Source organism: Mustela lutreola, chromosome 1 (assembly GCF_030435805.1).
Source record: "Mustela lutreola isolate mMusLut2 chromosome 1, mMusLut2.pri, whole genome shotgun sequence".
Classification (NCBI taxonomy): domain Eukaryota; kingdom Metazoa; phylum Chordata; class Mammalia; order Carnivora; family Mustelidae; genus Mustela; species Mustela lutreola.
In genome coordinates, this window is record NC_081290.1 from 138,550,715 (window position 1) to 138,573,609 (window position 22,895).

The 22,895-nt window shown below is 34.5% G+C and overlaps 1 protein-coding gene across 6 annotated transcripts in view; it reads right to left on the reverse strand.

Annotated features, from left to right (window-relative positions):
- Positions 1-22,895, reverse strand: part of DDX60 (DExD/H-box helicase 60) — a 111,109-nt gene that overhangs the window by 19,296 nt on the left and 68,918 nt on the right. For all 6 annotated transcript variants that reach the window (XM_059174832.1, XM_059174825.1, XM_059174816.1 and 3 more), the window contains 7 exons: positions 22,746-22,893; positions 21,310-21,462; positions 19,077-19,181; positions 16,558-16,758; positions 11,806-11,910; positions 11,402-11,543; positions 9,430-9,551 (listed from right to left, as the gene is read on the reverse strand). In XM_059174832.1, coding sequence (XP_059030815.1) covers positions 9,430-9,551; positions 11,402-11,543; positions 11,806-11,910; positions 16,558-16,758; positions 19,077-19,181; positions 21,310-21,462; positions 22,746-22,893 — 976 coding nt within the window. The remainder of the gene's footprint in view (positions 1-9,429; positions 9,552-11,401; positions 11,544-11,805; positions 11,911-16,557; positions 16,759-19,076; positions 19,182-21,309; positions 21,463-22,745; positions 22,894-22,895) is intronic.

Sequence of the window (22,895 nt, forward strand, 5' to 3'; positions counted from 1 at the left end):
ACACTGGGGTACATCTGGCCCTTCTTTTCACTGCATTTGTATCTTTGGGTAGGGTCATAGGGTCATAGGGTAGCTGTATTTTTAATTTTTTGAGGAATCTCTGCACTATTTTCCAAAGTGGCAGTACCAACTTACATTCCCACCAACAGTGTAAGAGGGTTCCCTTTCTTCACATCCTCTCCAACACTTGTTTCTTGTCTTGCTAATTTTGGCCATTCTAACTGGTATAAGGTGGTGTCTCAATGTGGTTTTATTTGAATCTCCCTGATGGCTAATGATAATAAACATTTTCTCATTTGTCTGTTAAATATTTATATGTCTTCTTTGGAGAAATGTCTGTTCATGCCTTCTGCCCATTTCTGATGTGATTATCTGTTTTTTGAGCATTCAGTTGAGGAATTCTTTATAGATCTTGGATATCAGCCCTTTGTCTGTAGTGTCATTTGTGAATATCTTCTCCCATTCCGTGAGTTGCCACTTTGCTTTGTTGACTATTTCCTTTGCTGTACAGAAGCTTTTCAGATACTTAACTGTGAAATTCACGAATCATAATTTCAGACAGAAGGTCTTAAGGGCAGCTAGGGGGAAGATATGCCTTATGTACAGAGGAAAGACTATCAGAATAACATCAGCCCTGTCCATAGAAACCTGGAAAGCCAGAAAGGGCTGGCAAGATATATTCAGGATACTAATAAGAAGAACATGCAACCAAGAATACTCTATCCAGCAAGGCTGACATTCAAAATGGTTGGAGAGATAAGACCAGCAAGGTTTAAAAGAGTAGGTGGCACTACAAGAAATATTGAGGGGCATTCTATAAAAGAAAAAAGAACCCAAGAGTGACATAGAACAGAAATTTATAGAGACAATCTGTAGAAACAAGGACTTCACAGGCAACATGATATCAATAAAAACTTATCTTTCAATAATCACTCTCATCATAAACAACCTAAATGTTCCCAAAAAATGGCCCAGGGTTGCAGACTGGATAAAAGGACAGGACCCATATGTTGTCTACAAGAGACATATTTGGAACCTAAAGATACATCCAGACTGAAAGTGAAGGGATGGAGAACAATCTTACATGCCAACGGGCCTCAAAAGAAAGCTGGGGTGGTGATTCTCTCATCAGATAAATTAGATTTTAAGCTAAAGATAGTAGTCAGAGATACAGAAGGACACTACATCATTATTAAAGGGTCTATCCATCAAGAATATCTAACAATTTATAAATATTTATGCCCCCAATATGGGAGCAGTCAACTACATAAGTTAACTGTTAACCAAAATAAAGAGTCATACTGATATGACTACATTAATTGTAGGGGCTCTTACCATGCCACTCTCAGTAATAGATCATCCAAGCAGAAAATCAATAAAGAAACAAGAGCTTTGAATGACACATTGGACCAGATGGACCTCATAGATATATACAGAACTCTCTACCCTAAAACAACAGAATACTCATCCTTCTCGAGCACACATGGAATTTTCTCCAAGATAGACCACATACTGGGTCACAAATCAGGGATCAACCAATACCAAAAGATTGAGATTATTCCCTGATTATTCTCACAATGCTTTGGAACTGAAACTCAACCACAAGAAAAATTTTGGGAGGAATTCAAACACTTGGAAGCTAAAGACAATCCTGCTCAAGAATGTTTGGATCAACCATGAAATCAGAGAAGAACTTAAACAATTCATGGAAACCAATGAGAATGAAGACACATCAGTCCAAAACCTATGGGATATGGCAAAGGCAGTCCTGGGGTGGGGGAATATATAGCCATCCAAGCCTCACTCCAAAAAACCAAAAAAATCCTGAATACACCAACACTCTTTACTGGAAAATCAACCCCAAATTAAGCCAGCGACCTGCCCAAGAAGGGAAATAATCAAGATTAGAGCAGAGTTCAATGAGTTAGAAACTAGAGATACAGCAGAACACATCAATGAAACTAGAAGCTGGTTCTTTAGAAGAATCAATAAGAACAATAAACCACTGGCCAAACTAATCCAAAAGAAAAGAGAAAGGACCCAAATTAATAAATAATGAATGAAAGGGGCAGAGATCACGACTAACACCAAGAAAATAGAAACAATCATCAGAAATTATTATCAACATTTATATGTCAGTAAGTTAAGCAACCTAGATGAAATGGATGCATTCCTGGAAATCTATAAATTTCTAAAACTGAATCAGGAAGAAATTGACAGCCTAAATAGAACAATATCTAGTAACGAGATTGAAGCAGTGACCAAAAACCTCCCAAAAAACAAGAGTCCAGGACCTGATGGATTCCGTGGAGAATTCTACAAAACATCCAAAAAAACAGATAATACCTATTCTCCTGAAGCTGTTTCAAAAAATAGAAACAGAAAGAAAACTTCCAGACTCTTTCTATGAATTCAGTATTACCTTGATTCCCAAACCAGGCAAAGACCCCACCAAAAAGGAGAATTTCTGACCAATATTCCTGATGAATATGGATGCCAAGATTCTCAACAAGATCCTAACCAATATGATCCAACAGTACATTAAAAAGATTATCCATCAAGACCAGGTGGGATTTATCCATGGCATGCAAGGGTGGTTCAACATTCGCAAATCAATGTGATAGAACAAATCAATAAGAGAAAGGAGAAGAACCACATGGTCCCCTCAATTGATGCAGAAAAAGCATTTGACAAAATACAGCATCCATTCCTGATTAAAACTATTCAAAATATAGGGATAGAGGGAACATTTCTCAACTTCATAAAACCTATGAAAAACCCACAGCGAATATCATTCTCAATAAGGAAAAGCTGACAGCCTTCCCTTTGAGATCAGGAACATGACAAGGATGCCCACTCTCACCACTGTTCTTCAACATAGTACTAGAAATACTAGCAACAGCAATCAGAAAACAAAAAGAAATAAAAGGTATTCAAATTGGCAAAGAAGTCAAACTCTCTCTATTCACAGATGACATGATACTTTATATAGAAAGCCCAAAGTCTCCACCCCAACTACTAGAACTCATACAGCAATTCAGTAATGTGGCAGGATACAAAATCAATACACAGAAATCATTTGCTTTCTTATACATTCTAACAATGCATTTGTATCAATGTATATGTATCAGTGTAATTATTCTAACAATGAAAATATAGAAAGGGAAATTAGAGAATTGATTCCATTTACTCTAGCTCCAAGAAGCATAAGATATCTGGAAATAAACCTAACCAAAGAGGTAAAGTATCTGTACTCGAGGAACTACAGAACACTCATGAAAGAAATTGAAGAAGACACAAAAAGATGGAAAAACATTCCATGTTCATGGATCAAAAGAATAAACATTGTTAAAATGTCTGTGCTGTCTAGAGCAATAGTCTATATCTGTCTATATCTGTGCTGTATACTTTCAATGCCATCCTGATCAAAATTCCACTGGCATTTTTCAGAGTGCTGGAACAAACATTCCTAAAATTTGTATGGAACCAGAGGAGACATCGAATTGCTAAGGAAATGTTGAAAAATAAAAACAAAACTGACGACATCACATTGCCTGATTTCAAGCTTTACTACGAAGCTGTGATTACCAAGACAGTATGGTACTGGCATAAAAACAGACACATAGACGAGTGGAACAGAGTAGAGAGTCCAGATACGGACCCGCAACTCTGTGGTCAAATAATCTTCGACAAAGCAGGAAAAAATATCCAGTGGAAGAAAGACTCTTCAATAAATGGTGCTGGGAAAATTGGACAGCTATGTATAGAAGAATGAAACCCGGCCATTCTCTCACACCATATACAAAGATAAACTCAAAATGGATAAAAGACCTCAATGTGAGGCAGGAATCTATCAAAATCCTAGAGGAGAACATAGGCGGTAACCTCTTCAACATCAGCCACAGCAACTTCTAAGACATGTCTCCAAAGGCAAAGGAAACAAAAGTGAAAATGAACTTTAGAGACTTCATTAAGGTAAGAATTTTAAAAGGTATTTTACCACAGTAAGCACTACAAGTACAAATTTTTTAAAATCAGTGTTACAAGGCTTTAAGCAACTAATTAGGGCTCTGTCATACCACCTACACCCTCAGTCCCAGAACCATGTTAAAGTCTCCTGCTATTTCTTTTGTTGACCTATGTATTTAGAAATGCATCTATCTAATTTTCAGGCAACTCAGGAATTTTGGATTCTTCTGGTAAGTATTTACTTGGCATATCTATTCTTCTATCATTTTACCTTCAACCTTTCTGGGACCATATAGCTAAAATGTGATTTGTATAAACAGCATATAATTGTGGTTTTTTTCTTAATAATATCTAAAAATGTTAGTATTTTACCTGAAGTATTTAGTACATGTCTTTCCAATGCAGTTACTTATACAGTTGAGTTTGTATATACAACTTTAATATTTAGTTTCTATCCAGACCATATATTATATATTATTTTTCTCTGTTCTTGCCTTTTTTTAAAATCAGGTTTTCTTCTATTAACATTTGTGCACTATTTTGCTAGTCTTTATCCCAGAGAATATAAAATACATTTTTAATTTTCACAACTCTTAATAGTATAAGAACTTAAAATATTCAAATATATTTACCCTTCCCAACACTTATGTTATGATTATCATGCATTTTAGTTTATATATATATATATAATAGATTTTATAACTATTTTTGGATACAGTAGATATTTATTTATATTTACCCACACATTTATCCTTTCTAGTAGATTTCATGACCTGTTACATCTTCAAGTCTCCCAAGTTTAGATGTTTTTGTCTGCCTAAAATATATGGTATTTCTTTTAACACATATACAAGAAACTATTAGAACTAACCAACGGTAACAGCAAAGTTGGAGGATACAAGATCAACATAAATAGTTGTGTTTCAAAAAAAAATGTATTTCTATACATTAAGTAAGTATCTGAAAAGAAAATTAGGACAATCTCATTTGTGATAGCATTCAAAATAATCTTAAAGAGAGGGAATAAAGCCAGAGGCATCACATTTTGTAATTTTAGAACACATTATAAGGGTACAGTAATTAAAACAGTATTGTATTAGTATCATGAAAGACATATAGACTAATGGAACAAAATAGAGTCCAGAAAAAAATCCAAGTATATATGGTCAAAAAATCTTTGACAAGGGTGTCAAGAACATACAATGGGAAAAGGATGATCTCTTCAACAAATGGTGTTGGCAAAATTTGATAAACACATGTAAAAGAATGAAATTGACCCTTACCATACACTATACATAAAAACAAACTCAAATGCATTAAAGAATTAAATGTAAGACCTGAAACTATAAAATTCATAGAAGAAAATATAAGGACATTGGTCTTAGAAATGATTTTTTATATGACACTAGAAGCACAGGCAACAAAAATGAAAATAAATAAGTAGGACTAAGGAAATGATTTTTTTTAATATAACACCAGAAGCACAGGCAACAAAAATGAAAATAAATAAGTAGGACTAAATCAAACTAAAACATTCTGCATAGCAAAGGAAATAATAAAGTGAAAAGGCATTTCCAGAATGGAAGAAAATATTTCTAATATTTCAACTACCTGGTAAGGGGATAATATCCAAATATATAAATAAATCTTCTACAACTCTATAGCAAAAAAATTTAAAAAGTGGGCAAAGGACTTGATTAGACATTTTTCCAAAGAAGTCATACAAATGACCACTACGTGTATTAAAAGTTGCTCAACTGCACTAATCATTAGGGAAATGCAGATGAAGCCCACATTAGATATTGTCTCCTACCTGTTAGTATGGGTATTATCAAAAAATCAAAAAGGTAAGTGTTGAGGAGAATATAGAAAAATTAGAATCCCTGTACACTCTTGGTAGAAATGTACACTGATGCAGACACTACGGAGAACATTTAGAGTTTTCCTCAAAAAATTAAAAATAGAACTACCATATGATCCCGGAATCCCATTGTCATGTATATATCAAAAGAATTAAAATAAGGATCTTGAAGAGATATCTGTACCCCCTTGTTCACTTCAAAACTATTCACAATAAGCTAGATATGGAAACAACCCAAATGTCCATCAAGAGATGAATGGATACGGTAATGTGGTATATACATACAATAGAATATTATACTACATTTAAAAGGAAGGAAATCTTTCCATTAGCAAAAACATGGATGAACCTAGAGGATATTATGCTAAGTAAAATAAGCCAGTCACAGAAGGACAAGTAATTCATGATTTCATGTAACGGAATTTATATCTTATAAATTCTATTTATATTCCACTTATATCATAAATGGTTAAACTCATAGATGCAGAGACTAGAATGGTGACTCCCAGGGCCTGGGTGGAGGAAGAAAGGGGGAATTGTTTTTCATTGGATATAAAGTTTCTGTTATGCAAGATAAATAAATTCTAGAGATCAACTGTACAATGGAGTACCTATAGTTAACAATACAATATTGTTAAGTTTAAAATACATAAAGAGGATAAATCTCATGTTAAGTGCTCCTACCAAAAAAAAAGAAAAACCACCTTACACACAAGGAATATGGGATATGATGAATATATGTCATACCTGGGTTGTAGTGATGATATCATGGATATATGCACATGTCCAAACTATTAAGACATATATATTAAATATGTGCAATTCCTTGTATATCAGATATACCTCAGTAATAATAAAGTTAAAAAAGTAAAATAAGATTCATGAATACCTTCCTGATGTATTATTAAATCAATTACAATATATTTAGCCTATTTTAAATTATGTTTAAAACATGCAAAATATACATACATATTTATGTATGAAAATAGAGTAGGAGGAAATTTTTTGCCCATTTTCTTCTAGCTTCAACTATTTTGGTTAAAAAGTCAGCTATCATATGTAGCTTAAGTATGCAACTTTTCATCTACTTCTGCTTTCTCTTCTGGTAATATGGCAAATGTTTTTGTTGACTATGAAAAAAAAAAAAGTCAGCTATCAATATCATTGCTTTTTTCAAGGAAATGCCTGTTTCAGCTCTAGCTGGTTTATGATTTTCTCTTTGTTTTTTACTTTCAATAGTTTTAGTTTAACATTTATATTTATCCTTCTTGAAGTTGACTAATAAGCTTTTGGAACTATGGAGTGCTGCCTTTTACCAGCTTTAGAAAATTCCCAAATAGAAGAGTTTTGAATACTCTTCTGCCATTTTCTTCCCTTCTTTTCTTAATAGACTCCCATTAAATAACATTAGACCTTTTGACTGTAATCCATATTTCTCTTATGCTATCTGCCTTCAATTTTTTTCTTCTGTGGTACAGTTTGGGTACTTTTTGTTGAGCTGTCAGCTCATTGATTCTGACTTCTGATAGGCATATTCTGATCAGATATTATATTTCTCAATTCTTACATTTCCATTTAATTATGTGGTAAAATTCTAATTATCTGGTGAAATTCTCTAACCTTCCATGAATTTTTTCTATCACTATCTCCTGTTTTCTAACACTTCTCCTATTTATCTATCATTTTTCCTATTTTCTTGAACATACTAATCATACTTAAATTCTCTGCCTCTTAACTCTAATATCTGAATCATCTGTGTGTCGACTACTATTGCCTGCTTTTCTTTCTGCCAATTGGTCATATTCTTGCTTATTCACTTTTTTAGTTCTGGGATTTTTTTTTTCCACCATAAATTGTTTATAAAAGGACCTGATAGGCTTCAAATGATATTATCTTCCACCAGAGTGAGTTTTCCCATTTTTGTATCTGGTTATGTGATTGAAGATGTGATCACTTCAGTCCAAATAGAGATTAAAGTGGTATTGCTGGTATAGTTTTCCAGTTTTATTAGGTTTCCATCTATACCTGACTTAACTTTGTTCTTGAGTCATGAGTCTCTTGGGACTTTGAGTATGAGACTGGTGGGACTTGTTTTCTTAGTCCTAAAAGACTGCCAAAGATCTACCTCTTTCCTACAGAGCTTCCTAACCTTCCACATCTTCCAGTTCTAAAAGCCTTCAAAAATGTCTTGAGGGGCATACAAGCCTATGAATAAGTGCAGAACCTTCCTTTTAGTGGGTTTTTACTTAATAAATGCCACAAGATTGCAAACATTTGGTGTAGTAATCTAGCATTTCATGCAGACCTGGTACTCAGTAAACATTCTCAATAAACTCATAGAATCACTATGTCTCCCACGTTTCTGTTACTCTGCCTCATAAGGTCATTAAAAGCTTTAATAATTGTTTTAATCTCAGAAGCAGCTCTCTGTATATGCTAAGTAATATTTTTTACACCATGTTCAGAATGAACAAATTTGGTAGGAAGCCATGATTAAAGATTCCCATTACATCATTAGTAAGTTTTTGCCATTTTACAATTTTAGACAGTCAAATCCTCACTGTTTCCACAGCTCTCCATTGCAACACAAGTGATAACCTTCTACTATATCCTACCTGAAATTGCACAAATTTCCAATGACCTTTAAAAAAGAGAAAAAGAAAGAGACTGGCAGACAGCGAGAAAGACAGGAGGTCTCCATGCAAAACCTTCCTTTAGTGTTTATCTTTATGATATCTTTCTTTGTGATAATCTAGATACTGAATTCTTAAGTTATATATAAATTGTTTAAACAAAACAAATAATACTTCAAGAGTTTACATGTGATTAAAAAATGTGAAGATGATAGGTCAATGACTAAAGTTATGTTCACTGGCCAAGAGAACATTCTGTGAGGGCTAAGATTTGTAATTTGACATTGTGGAGTTAGACAATATAGATTGACTCATCTCTTTTTGTTCCTTGTCACCTTCTACTAAAGCTATTTTATAGCCCACCTATCCCACTTTCTCAGATTCCAGTGGGGTATATTAGTAACAGTATTTGATGTTGATTTAATAATAGCAAATCCTGATCAAAGAATATGTTGCAAATAAAATTGGAAAAGAGTTTTCCTGCTTTTATTCTACATGTGTCAAGGAATTATTTCTTTAATGACTATTCTAATGTTTTTTCACTGAGGACATTATAGTTCACAACATACACTTCTTGCCTGTAGCCCTACCTCCCAAGGTAAAAAGACCCTAAGGGAACTACAGATTCAATGATAGGAACAATTTGTTCATTTACTGTGTAATTATCTACATTTATTTCTTTAGCCACTTAATGCTATAATTTGACAGAGTCATACAATGAAATAGAAAACACAGGCAAAATTTTTTACCTTATTTTTTCCCAAGAAATTTAGTCTTTTGGTATATTGATATGGAGAGGCTTATGAATTAGAGGTTAAATATAACAGGGATTACAGAAAGAACAAACTATTATTCTATAAACAAATGAACCTTATATTGATAAAATCCTACTACTGCTGAATCATTTATGGTAGGAACTACTTAATGACATTAATTATTTAATGTTACCAGAAGCATACATTTTACCTTTGATTGATAAAACTTGACAGTAGTATCCTGGAACTTTGCTGGAAGAGGTCTTCTTCCAAACAGATTTGCCAATACTAACACTAGTTTTTCCATAACATCTTGAGAAAAATGTTTTGAATCTATACAATACAAAGCATCTTGTTATAAAGGTAAAAAAAAAAAGTGCCAATCCCATTTTTAACATTTAAATTGGATATTATACTGCATTTCATTTCATGAAAACTGAAAATAATGTAACAAATATAGCAACGAAGGAATGACTATGTCTGCTGACAGTTTACATCTGTGCCTTCTTTTTTATTCTTGCTACCCCCACACTAGTTTGTACCAAAATCATTCCAACCACAAATTGCCTCATCTCCTTACCTGGATTCTACCCATCCCCCTCCCTTAACTTCAGGCCATGATCAGTTTTCCTAAAGCATCTATGATCTTGTCTCTCACCCATTCAAAAAATCCCTGTTTGCAGGTCAATACCTCATAAACAAAATCCAATCTCCTTAGCTTAGCATTTAAGGCTTTCCAAAATTCAGCTTACAAATAACCTCCCAGCTTTATCTTCCTTCTTTACCTTATTGCCACTCATATTAAGGTACAATCACTTGACTTACTTTCTATCCTTCATAACACATGAGCATTCTACTGCAGTGATTAAAAAGGTTCTACCTTTAATAAGTTGGGCTCTAGAGTCAGACTACTTATATTTGAATCTTGGCTCTGGCACTTATTAAAATTGTGTGACCATGGGGGCACCTGGGTGGCTCAGTAGGTTAAAGCCTCTGCCTTCGGCTCAGGTCACGGTCCCAGGGTCCTAGGATCGAGCCCCACGTCGGGCTCTCTGCTCAGCAGGGAGCCTGCTTTCCCCTCTCTCTCTCTCTCTGACTGCCCCTACTTGTGATCTCTGTCTGTCAAATAAATAAATATTTTTTTAAAAATTGTGTGACCATGGTAATTTATTTAACATCTCTTTATCCGTTTCCTTACTTACAAAGGAGCAATAGCCATATCACATGCCTCATAAAGTTATCAAATTTTCTATCTCCATGATTATAATAGCATACACCCTCCCACCCCACCCACACCCATACAGCAATGAACACAACTGTACTTCCTGTTACAGGAAATTATTTCTCTTTTACAGAGCTTTTGCAGGAACAGAATTCCCTGAATAACCTTGTTTCAGGGAACAATGCATGTTCAGAGCATAATGAACTGGATTATTGCACAAAGTAAAATTTTGCTATCCATTTATGACAGAAATAAAGCAATGCTGTAAAAGGCATTGCATTTGAAAAGCATTAGTAAATATATGTTTATAAAAAGGAAATACAATAAATTTAAGCACCAAAAAGAAAACATGTCTTTTAGGGACACTGTTTAAGGGTCTAGGCCTTGATTATAGAAATAATTTTTAATTTTTAAAAAAATGTATTAAATGGAATATTAGGTGGGCATAAAAATGGAATTCACAAAAAATTTATATGATACTGGCATAACTATATTTCAAGGAACATAAGATTCTAGATTGTACAATTAATACATCAGTTATTTAAATATACAGTTATATTCTATAAGAGTATGATTGGAATATTCATAAATACTAATTGTGAATATTATATTTAACATAATGCCTGACTATATCCCTTTTCTATAATGAGCACATATTACATTTAATTAGGAAAAATATTTATTAAAAAAATCACATATTTTTTAATTTGTTCTGAGTCTTGGAGTCCAGAAATCACTAAAGTTCATAAGAAACTGACATTTTAAAATAGATGTCACAAAATATGGCTATCTCCCATATGATCTGTATTAGTAGGTATACAAAACTTTATCTAATTTTGTATCTCTAAATTATCTAAATATTAACTTGTGCTTTCTATGTAGAAAAAATTTTCCTGAAGTGCTAGCTTCACTATGGTCTCTGTTACTATTTCAAGATTATACACACAACCATCAAGCTTACCTTTTCTAGTTGGCTGACAGAGATTGTGGAAAAGGCCTTTTACAAGAAAACTGACAAAAACAAGATTAGAAGGCTCATGATAATGCAAATGTGATACAAGTCCAGCAAACCCCACTGGTTTACCTTCTTGATCTAAATAGCCCTAAAAAACAAAAACAATTTATTAGTTTGACTCAACACACCACATCCATTAATTAATAAATAACATTAAGTGCTAGTTTAAAACAGTATTTAATGCCAATATAAGAGAGATTAATAATCGTTACCTGGGCCAAGTATAATGATTATATTAATTAAAGAAATATTAGTCATTGGATATAATCTTCTAAAGACCACAATTCAGCAGGATAAAAAGTAAAGACAGCATCATTCCTATTTCACAAAAAGGCAAAAAGCAATCATACCTGTTTCATAAGGAATTGCAAAGAAAACAAGAAATAAAGTTTTAACATCTCCATGACTCTGGGTTTTTTGAAGGACAGCAATGAATGCTGTAGCACTGACAGCACCTTTAAAAAAGAATATGTTAATTCACAATATATTAGTTTTATGAAATATATTTGTAAATAATGATACAGATATATTGTAATTTAAATTTTTTTCTAATGATGTTTTGACATCTTAAAAAACCTTTCTGAAAAAAGAAACAAACAAAAAATCTTTCTGGTTGGGGAGAGACTGTCCCTTCCTGGGCTAGCTGACTCCTAAAGATAACAACTTGCCTAAAAGCATGCCTATCATATACAAACCAACCAAACCCAAGTTTATACCCCTAACTACTTCCTTCTCTAATTCTCACACATCTAGCCAATACTTTTGGTGTCCTAAATCATCCCAGAGGCATGTACAAGGTGACAAGAGGCCACCTGCTCAGCCCAAAACCCAGCAGAATTATTCAAACTAGCCAGTCCTAAACTGCTTTCTCTGCCCTGTCTTGCCTTTTCCACAGAAACTTACAAAGGCAGTCACACCTAAATGTTCATGCTTCTCCATCTCTCGCCTCTTGGCGAGCTTAGTATCTTTCATATATAGTCCCACATAGTGTGCCCTAACTCCTGTCTCTGAGGCTTATACTTTATTCTCCTGAGCCTTACCTCTGTCCCTCCTGTCACTGCACCTATCACATAAAAGAATATATAATAATAGGATAAATATTACCCATATCTATTATATCACACAGATTCCTGCAATATATAAGATTCAGTTAAATTTCACATTATTTGCTTTACCATCTTCTTACATGGCATATCCTTCCTTTAACAAAAGAACATATAAAACAGAACCATCAGAACTGAAATATTGCTGAAAGATCTGATAATAAATGTGAACACCTTTTACGAGCTTACACCTCTTGGCTCATTCTGGAGGAAAACAAGATTTCTTATTATATTCACTTCAGTGTCGTGGCAAAAATAATAGAATAGGGGTGCCTGGGTGGCTCAGTGGGTTAAGCCTCTGCCTTTGGCTCAGGTCATGATCTCAGGGTCCTGGGATCGATCTCTGCTCAGCAGGGAGCCTGCTTCCCCCCCTCCCTCCACCTGTCTTTCTGCCTACTTGTGATCTCTCTCTCTCTCTCTGTCAAATAAATAAGTAAAAATCTTAAAAAAAAAATAGAATAGGTTGATTAAAACAAAAATATTAAAAATATTGCTTTGTTTCTGGTGTAAAACAGCCCTGAGGTAGCAGTTCAGGTAACTTTGAGCTGCCCACTAAAAAATCTCTGAGGTTCCAATAAAAGGAAATTTTCCTGATATCACCAAACTTAAGTCTGGCTACCATTAGACCTGAGAGTTTATAGAGCCTAGGAAGAGTGTGTCCTCACTGTAAGGCCAGTGAACTATGTGGAAGGAAGCTGGGAGGATACAGATGAGAAAAAGAAGGGAGATAGGAAGGGGGATATAATGCCCATCACTTTTATTTTAGGATGAGTCTTTTTGAGAGTTTTCCAAATGTCCTTTCCTACTTCCTGTCTCTCTCTGTTGCTTTGCATTTAGCCATGGATGGCAACAGCTGAGTAGTAGGAGAGTGAGCAACTCATGGTGATTCACTGTAATCTTAGAGATCTAGACATATAACTAAAGTCGTACTAAGATAGTAAGGCCCCTGACAGAAATGTATACCATAGTTTGTAGTGATGAGTGGCATCCATATGATAAATGCGGCAGTGAGACTGGCAAGAGTAGACCAAGGAACTTTCAGTCCAGAAAAGCTACATAAGTTTAAAATGTACCAAACACTAACGTTTGAGCCAAAAGCTATTCAGCTACCCTCACATTTAATAGGGTATTTGAATAGCACTTAGATGGCCAGAGAGAAGCCAGAGTGAAATCATATATCCTATTTTTTGGCAGCCCATCTGACTTAAATGTACCTATATTCAAGTGAGAAATAGAAAAACCCACAAGAGATAAACTCTTTATAAGAAAACTGATCACCTTGCTAAGATACTAAAATATACTAAAAGTATTTATTAAATGTCTGTACCAGGGACTAAGACAAGCATCTTTGGCCACAGAGTGCTTATATTCCAGTGAAAAATATAGAGAAAATAAATAAAAACATGATATATGATAGAAAGAAAGAAAGATAGATAGATATTTGTGCTATGTAAGGAGTGATACATGTTATGTATAAATGAACGTGGTGCAGCGGACAGGAGATACATTTACAAATTTAGAAAGAGCAGTGACAGTAGGCTTCACTGAGAGTAATGTTAGAGAAAAAAGCTGCATGAGGTAAAGGAGTGAGGTTATGCACATATCCGAGAAAAGATACTACAAGCAAAAGAAACAGCAAAGCCATGATCCTCAGACTGTAATGTGTCTGAAATATCCATGGAGCAGGTACTAGGCTCGTGTGGGAAATCAGGAAGAGGTTAGTTCAACAAGATGATCAGGGATCAGTTTCTGTAGAAACATCATAAGAACACTGACTTTTACTCTTTAAAAAAAAAAAGAAAGAAAGAAGAAAAAAAGGCTGGGGGAAAGCTGACCTGTAAAATTGCTTTCTTTATGCAGCAAAAAAGTTTTTTGAAAAATTATTTGGCACCCTTAATGGATGCCGTAAGATATGACCTCTACAAGACAAGGCAAAACAGCATAAGGTAAATGGACAATTAAAAATTGACACTAAAAAATACTTTATTTATTATGTAAAAAAGTGATATAAGAAATAGTGAAGAATTTCAGGAAAATTAAAATTCCAGTAGAAGACTTAAAATCCACATGTGTATTACAAAAGAGTAGAACAAACTCTGGACAGCAGCTTCAGCAATGTGAAAGATAAACTTCACAGGTTCTCTTATAATTAAGAAAAACATAGCAATGGAGTACAGAAAAAGAATTTTTGATTTAAAAATATAACCCTTCCTGATAAGAAACTGAACAAATTAAAATAGAAACAAATAGCAAAAATCTAATTTAAGATATCTCTTCTTAGTTCTAAAACTACTTGAGCACTGTCCAATGCAAATGTATATAACATAAATTTTATGTTATTTTTGTTTTACCAAAATTTTAAAAACTGAACCTGAAGCTTCCTATGAGCATGCTTTATGTAAACATAAAGATTAAAAATTCTTAGCATAGAACTAAAAGGTCAATTTAGAAAATGACCCTCAAAACAGAAAATCCTGGGGAAAAGAATTTGAAATATAAGGATTTTTTTAAAAATTCATATAAATACATAGGCAGAAAAAAATCGACTACAAGAAAATAGGAATTACATGGCTCTACTAGGGGATACTAAAAGAGTCTACTCCACCATAATAGTATATGCCAGAGGAAATGAAACTCTCTTACTTTGATGTGAAGAGTAAAGGGAATATTCTAAAAATTTTATGTCCATATTTGAGCCTTTCATGTGTGAAGATTACAGACAGATTTTCTCAAACACGCCAAGGCAAAGAAAATAAACCACTCTAATAAACTCTCTTTAAAAATCTTTTAAAGCTTGCTAAAAGATGTATTCTTCTCTCCTACACAGAAGCAAAAATTAAGAATGCAGAAATGGGGAAGTTTTGGTCTAAAATGATATGTGCCTGCTCTGTAAGACATCAGCAACGTAAGAGCCAACTCATCAAGGAAGTCCTGAAAGACTCCTCACATCAACAAACAGTAACTGGTTTAATTGGACATATTAATCAATACACAAAAACAATGCAACTTCATAGGGATGAAAACCAAATTGTTTCATTATGAATTTTAAATATTTCATTGTGAGATTAGACACGAAATATTTATCTCAGGAAAAGTTTATAGTCATATCAATCAATGTCTAATCAAGTATATCAGTGTTTGAAAACCAAAGGTACCCCTATGGCAAATGATAATATGACTGTCTTCAGATGATGAGACCTAGTATGATTTTGCATTCTTTTAACCTTTTGCATTAATTAAATATTCTTTCATGAATTTGGGTTACTTTGCTTTTTTACAAAAAATAAACTCTTTTATTATGAAATGATCACAAGAAATTGTGTTCCTTTTGAAAATAGAATCTAACCCAGATCTTTTAAAATCTATAGCCAGGGGTGCCAAGGTGGGTTGAACATCTGACTCTTGATTTCAGGTCATGATCTCAGGGTCATGAGATCGAGCCCCACATCGGGCTCTGCGCTCATCAACGAGTCTGCATAAGACCATCTCCCTCTCCCTCTGCCCCTTCTCCCACTCATACTCTCTGCCTCTTTCCCTCCGAGTAAATAAATAAAATCTTTAAAAAAATATATATAGGTGATTCACAGACCTGGGGATAAAAATATATGTTTATAAAAAATATATGTTTATAAAAAATAAAAAATTAAAAAAAAAATAAAGCAAGTGGAATATAAAAAATATATATATATATATATATATATATATATATATATAATCAATAGCCAGCACCCTTAACTACTATAGGACAATATCAATCACACATGAAAAAAGTAATCTTTAATTCCAAATGCCCAACTAACACAAATTCTATGCTTGATAGAGGAGACAAGCAAAACTAATTATTACTCTCCCACTCTGCCGCAACCCTATACTATGCAAGACATTACAAAGCATAAAAACCTGTGAAACTTAAAAGTTATTGCTACAGACTTCTAAGAAAGAGCAAACCTAACCACAGCCAAGCCAAGACTCCATCTCAGAAAATGTCAAGCTCAGTACCTTTGCTTTAGCATCCTCTGGGTCGTCTCCCTTAGAAGCCAGCAGCATGAGTCGTAGGACCAGGGTAATGCCAAGAGGGAACTGTCCTCTCAGTTCAGGAACATTGGATTTAAGGAGTTTTTCTATTTTGGGCAATGGAATATCAAAAAAATATACATCTCCCAGCAGGTCTTGACCTCGTCTTCCAGCACGTCCAGACATCTGGAAACAGAAGAGAATCACAAAGTAAAACTTCCCTACTTTCTCCATCACAGTATAAGAATTAAGCCTTTTACATAGGGTTGGAGCAAATACATTGTACATATGTCCAACCAGCATATAAACAGAACTTATAATCCAATGGGTAGCACTTAGGAAATTTACCATGGCTAAGACAGAGCTGAGAATGAGAAATTTATCATTATTATGTAACTATTTCATGCCAAAAATCATGTTATATATTTATATCATGATATACAGATGGAACAGAGCACAACAAGAAGACTAGACCCTAATTTCAAATTCACTTATAGCTGAACTAATTACACCAATTCTCTCCTTTCCCACTTTCTCTCCCTTGTTCCTTTCTCACACACCAGTGTGTTGCATTATAAGTCACCATAAAAATTGTGCACAAATTGAGGAATACATGAGTAAGATAAAATTCTGAAATTCTACTTGTTGAAAACAAACTCTTTAGGGAAGTGGTATTAGTTCTCATATATTAAGTGCTTAGAAAGTGCTAAATCCTTTGAACTGTTTTTATATAGACCTCACAACAACAACCATATGAGGTAAATATAATCATTATCTCCATTTTACAAAGTAGAAATAGGGGCATGAGGGATAGAAGAAACTTGTCTGTAGTCAAACCCCAGAAAGTGGAAGATCCAACTCACACCCTGGCATTTTGACTCCCAAGTCTATCATCTGAAACATTATAACACATAGTGAAAAATGCATGTGACTCCCAAAGATGATATAGGATAGGAGAGCTCATGCAGAACACAGCCCTAGGAGGAGAGATCAGAAAGATAGGGGTTAGTAAAGTAGTGAGAAATAAGAGGAGTGTTATATTGGATAGAACAAAGCCTACAAGGATAAGAAGTGTTTAGAGAGAAAAGGAGGAGGGCATTTTGATAGAAACTTGAATGTTGGCCCATACCTTAAAAAATAATCCTGCTAGCAGAAATCGTCATCAAATACTCTAAGTGAAATAAGGCAAGCAGGGAAAGTCAATTATCATATGGTTTCACTTATTTGTGGAACATAAGGAATAGCATGGAGGACATTAGAAGGAAAGGTAAAATCGGAGGTGGAGATGAACCATGAGAGACCATGGATTCCGAGAAACAAGCTGAGAGTTTTAGAGGGGAGGGGATTGGGGGGTTGGGTGAGCCTGGTGGTGGGTATTGTGGAGGGCACATATTGCATGGAGCACTGAGTGTGGTGCATAAACAATGAATCTTGGAACACTACATCAAAAACTAACCATGTACTGTATGGTGACTAACAGAAGATAATAAAATATAATTAAAAAAATAGGGTGCCTGGGTGGCTCAGTGGTTTAAGCTTCTGCCTTTAGCTCAGGTCATGATCTCAGAGTCCTGGGACTGAGACCTGCATCAGGCTCTCTGCTCAGCAGGAAGCCTGCTTCCCCCCTCCTCTCTCTCTCTGCCTCTCTGCCTAATTGTGATCTCTCTCTCTGTCAAATAAATAAAATCTTTAAAAAAAATTATTCTTGAGCAGGGAAGCCATATGAATACAAACTAAACTGTGTATGGGACATAGAAGAGTAAGGAGAATTGAAAATCAAGAGAACTGTTTTAATAATACAAGGCCAAGAAGGTATGATGAGAGATAATGAAAACAGAAATTGCAAGGCAAAAATCAAATACATCTAGGAGAATAACGAAGTGGGCTTGGTAATAGGCTGTGTATTGGGAGCAAAGAAGAGAGAAGTATTAACTCCAGAGTGCAAAAACACGTGCACAGGAAATGTATGAGTAAATGTTTATCTAGCACCTTTGATATTTATCTTTCTTACAAATAACTTCATTTAATTCTTGCAAATGCTGTGAAGTAGTAATTATCACCCTTATTTTGGAGACAGGAAGAAAACGGTCAGGCGGTTAAGATCTATCTCACCTAAAGTCACATATCTGGTCAATGATGGCCAATGATGGCCACCTCCGATTTTCCTTTCCTTCTCTAATGTCCTCCATGCTATTCTTTATGTTCCACAAATAAGTGAAACCATATGATAATTGACTTTCTCTGCTTGCGTTATTTCACTTAGAATATTTGATGACTATTTCTGCTAGCAGGATTATGATGGCCATCAGATTACACATGATGTAATTCTACACTCATGTGCCTACCATAATACCACAGCTAAACCAGACAGTCAGGCATGAATGAATGTTAGGGTGTGCTAGCACATGAATTGCAATATGTTCTTAAACTAACAGCTCACATATTTTACCATTTTATGGCCATATTTTCATAAGGCAATAGTGACTGTATGCATATTGCAATACCTGTCTGTAATTTAAAGCATCCAGATAGACTGAGTTTTGAGCAAAAACCACTGATTTGCAAGGCATGTTGATTCCTAAAGCAAGTGTCCCAGTAGCTGTCACCACCTAGAAAGAGAATAAAACAATTCTTCATGAAATAGTATTTCAGTAGAGTACCATGTACTTCCTGAAACTCTCTGCTCTTCAATTGAACCCCAGTGGGAAAGCCAGAGATGGCCGACTTGGCTATTGTTCCTCCACACTGACAAGAGTACCTGGCACATGACAGGCGTTCAGTAATTATTTCTTAAGGAATGACTAAAAAAGGGAATTTCCTCATGGCAGGGTAATAATACTTTTACAAACCCCTTTCTGGGACACTGCCCACTTCATCCCCTCCAGCTTATCTGTGAAGGTTATTTCAATGGAGATAACATATGTTGTAATAAGGGCAAAACACAGTTTCATCCCCGCCCCCCTCAATTGCCTTACAACTGACCAAAAAGGAGCAGGGAAAACTTTATTTCTTAAATGTTCCAACTTTTGCTCATTTTCTTATATAATTTTGGGTATTTCTATTGGTCCTCTCTTTCTCTTTACATTGTCATATATGCCATGTCTTAAAGGTAATACTTAAGTATATGGAATAATTTTCTCTAATTATTCTATAACTGAGGTCTACATTTGTGAAAATGAAACACATGACTTATTAACTATTTTTCTAAAGTTCTTTAACAAAAACAAAAATGGAAAAGAACATTAAATTTATATTATAAGTAGAACACATACATTTTTTAAAAAATGTGTTTTCTATAACAAAGCTATCACTATTTCCATATTGCCTCTCTAGAGTGATCTAATTATTCATTCATTAAACTAATAGTAATTAAGGCACTACTACTTAGCATATACTATTTTAGACATAAGATATGCCAACCAAAAATACATGTGCCTCTTTTCCCCAATTTATAAGCATGTAGAAAATTTTGTCTCTAGTTATTGACCTTTTTGTTTAAAGATTATATTTATTTATTTGAGGGAGAGAGAGAGAGTTCAAGCAGGGAGGAGGGGCAGAAGGAGAGGGATAAGCAGACTCTCTGCCAATCAGGGAGCCCGATTCAGGGCTCAATTCCAGGATCCTGGGATCAGGACCTGAGCTGAAGGCAAAATGTTGAGGAAAGCTAAAAGGTAATTTTTTAATCTGTCTCTTAACTAATAACAAGCTAATTATTTATTTTAAAAGTCAATAACTAGAGGGGTGCCTGGGTGGCTTAGATGGTTAAGGGGCTGCCTTCGGCTCAGGTCCTGATCCCAGGGTCCTGGGATTGAGCACCACATCAGGCTCTCTGCTCAGCTGGAGTCAGCTTCCCCCACTGCCTCTCCCTCTGTGTTCTCTCTCTCTCTCTGAAACAAAAAAAGTCTTAAAAAAAAATACTACATAGAGTAATATCCTCTCATTCTCTCCTCTCCTTCCCCCTGCTTTTGCACTCTCTCTCGCTTTCTTTCTCTCACATACACAAATATAATATACATCAGACAAAAAATCTGATATGGAAAATTTTTAAAAACTCAGAGGCTATTCTTAAATACTGCTCAAGATTTAAACTAAGAAATTATGTCAATCCTTCCTATAGATTTATCCAGACCATCCCCATGCATCCTCATGTAACATACTAAATAACACATAGTAAGGGTTGGGTTTTCAAGCTATTTAAAGTAATCTTCCTCTTGTTCATCAGTGATGGGAGAGAGAGAATTTAGTGGTGACTCATCTAAAACCTGCCAAAGTATGAAGTGGGCTCTAAGGAAGTGATACATTCTTGCTCTTACTTCAGCTATTACACTGAAAAAAGATTTGACCAAAACCTATTATAAGTGTCCTCTAAGCCCATGAAAGAATGTCTGTAACCAAAATTATACAAACAGCTGACAACATTCCCTAGATACTATAAATGAAAAAGCAAGAGATTGTTATTCCTAGATCATAAGAGTTACACTTCACTGCAGAAATATTTGAAAAAGTTATCTGTTTAGGGAATAGTTAAATTCTTGAAAAAGAGATAAACTAAATGATAAATTTCAAACCCTCTCCCTCAATTAGATGAGATGGAAGAATATGCAGTGATATCATGTGTTGTAAAAAAAAATAAAGGATATAATTAGATGAGAAAAAAAGTTACTATTTTTTCCTTTCATGAACATTCACTTTCATATAGACAGAGCTTCAATTTTTAAAATGAAAAAATTTACCTACCCTAATAAATCCTTTCCTAAAAAGAATCTCAACTAACTGTTTTTCTTTGAAGCTTAAAGAGCTGTGATGATAGCCAATACCCCTTTCTGCCAAAGCCTTCAGCTCTGCACCTTTTCTTGTGAATTTTACTCGATCAAACACCATCTGCAAAGTCTGAGAGAAATAAGAGTATTAGCAATTTTGATCATTTATCTAAGTTTAATTTATATCAGAAAATAATATTTAAAGGAAGTAACAGTCATACTTTGTCGTAGTTTTAAAGAAACACCACTGCTTGAAATTGACATGAGCAAAAAGAATATTTTACAGCAGCAACAGTAACTATAGGAAATATTCCCAAATCTTTGAACAGACTGTCTCTCACTGTTTGACCCCACTTCAGGGGTGAATAGTACAGACAAAACAGTAGATGAAATACCCCAGAGAAGGTGTGAGTGTACGACCTGCTTTTGCCTGGGGGGAAATCAATTCTCTATTGGAGCCTTACAAGTTCCCCCTATGGACTGAGAGAGAGAGAGAGAGAAAGAGAGACTTCTTCAGGAAGGCAGAGCGGGCTTCTTACCCCATATAGTCTGGAAGTGCTTACTTCTCTCTGTAAATCATTCACAAATGGCCTAAAAAACAACCATTCCCTAAGGGGGATAAACACTGTTTATGAGGGGGAGATAAAAGAAAAAAAAAAAAAAAACCTTGAGTATCCAAAAGCAAAAGATGCTTCAGTTGTATAGTCATCCATGCAATGGAATATTGAGGAGCTATTCAAATGATGATGTTATTTCATGGTTATTAAAAAGTTTTCAAAAAAAAGGTATACAATAGAACTGTGTGTGTGTGTGCACGCATGTGTGTGTATGTGTGGTCATAAATGAAAAATATATAAAAGGTTCATTCAGAAGGGCAGTGATTACTTCTGATTGATGGAATTGTTTTTATTGTTACTAATTTGTATTTTCAAATTCATCTACCTTAAGCATGAATTGTTTGCATTAAAAAAGTTTTAAGGAAAAAATGGCATAGCACTTTTTTATATTTCAATGTCTTTTGGTAGAATGTTTTAACTATAATATAGACAGCTTCTGATTTTGACAAATTCTGTGTACACTGTACATTATTTAAAGAGTATTGAACCACATGTACCCAAATATTGAAATGAGGCATGTGGAATTAAAGTTTAGAATTCAGGCTGTGAAGAAGCCCTTTGTGATGGAAAAAATAATAAAAAGACAGACCCTCTCAAGAGTTCATTGTTACAAGAAAGAAATAATCTCTAAAATCTCTGCAGAGCCCTAAAGAGTTAACTAGAAGGTCACACAGAGAGAATTCTATTCTACTAGAGATTGCATTTAGTTATTACATTCAACACTGTCTATAACTGAGAAATAATGGCTGATGAGTAAAGTCATTTCCTAGAGGAGTATTTCTTTCCAAGGGCTGACCTCGGTGTCTATCGCTTTTTGATTAGCATAAGTGCACTCTTGAGGGATTTCCAGGTTCTTCTCCAAAATCTTGAGTAGATTATTATGTTCAGCTTCATGTATTAGCATTTGATCCATTTTTCTGGGATTTTTCTGGCTTTTTTCATCTCT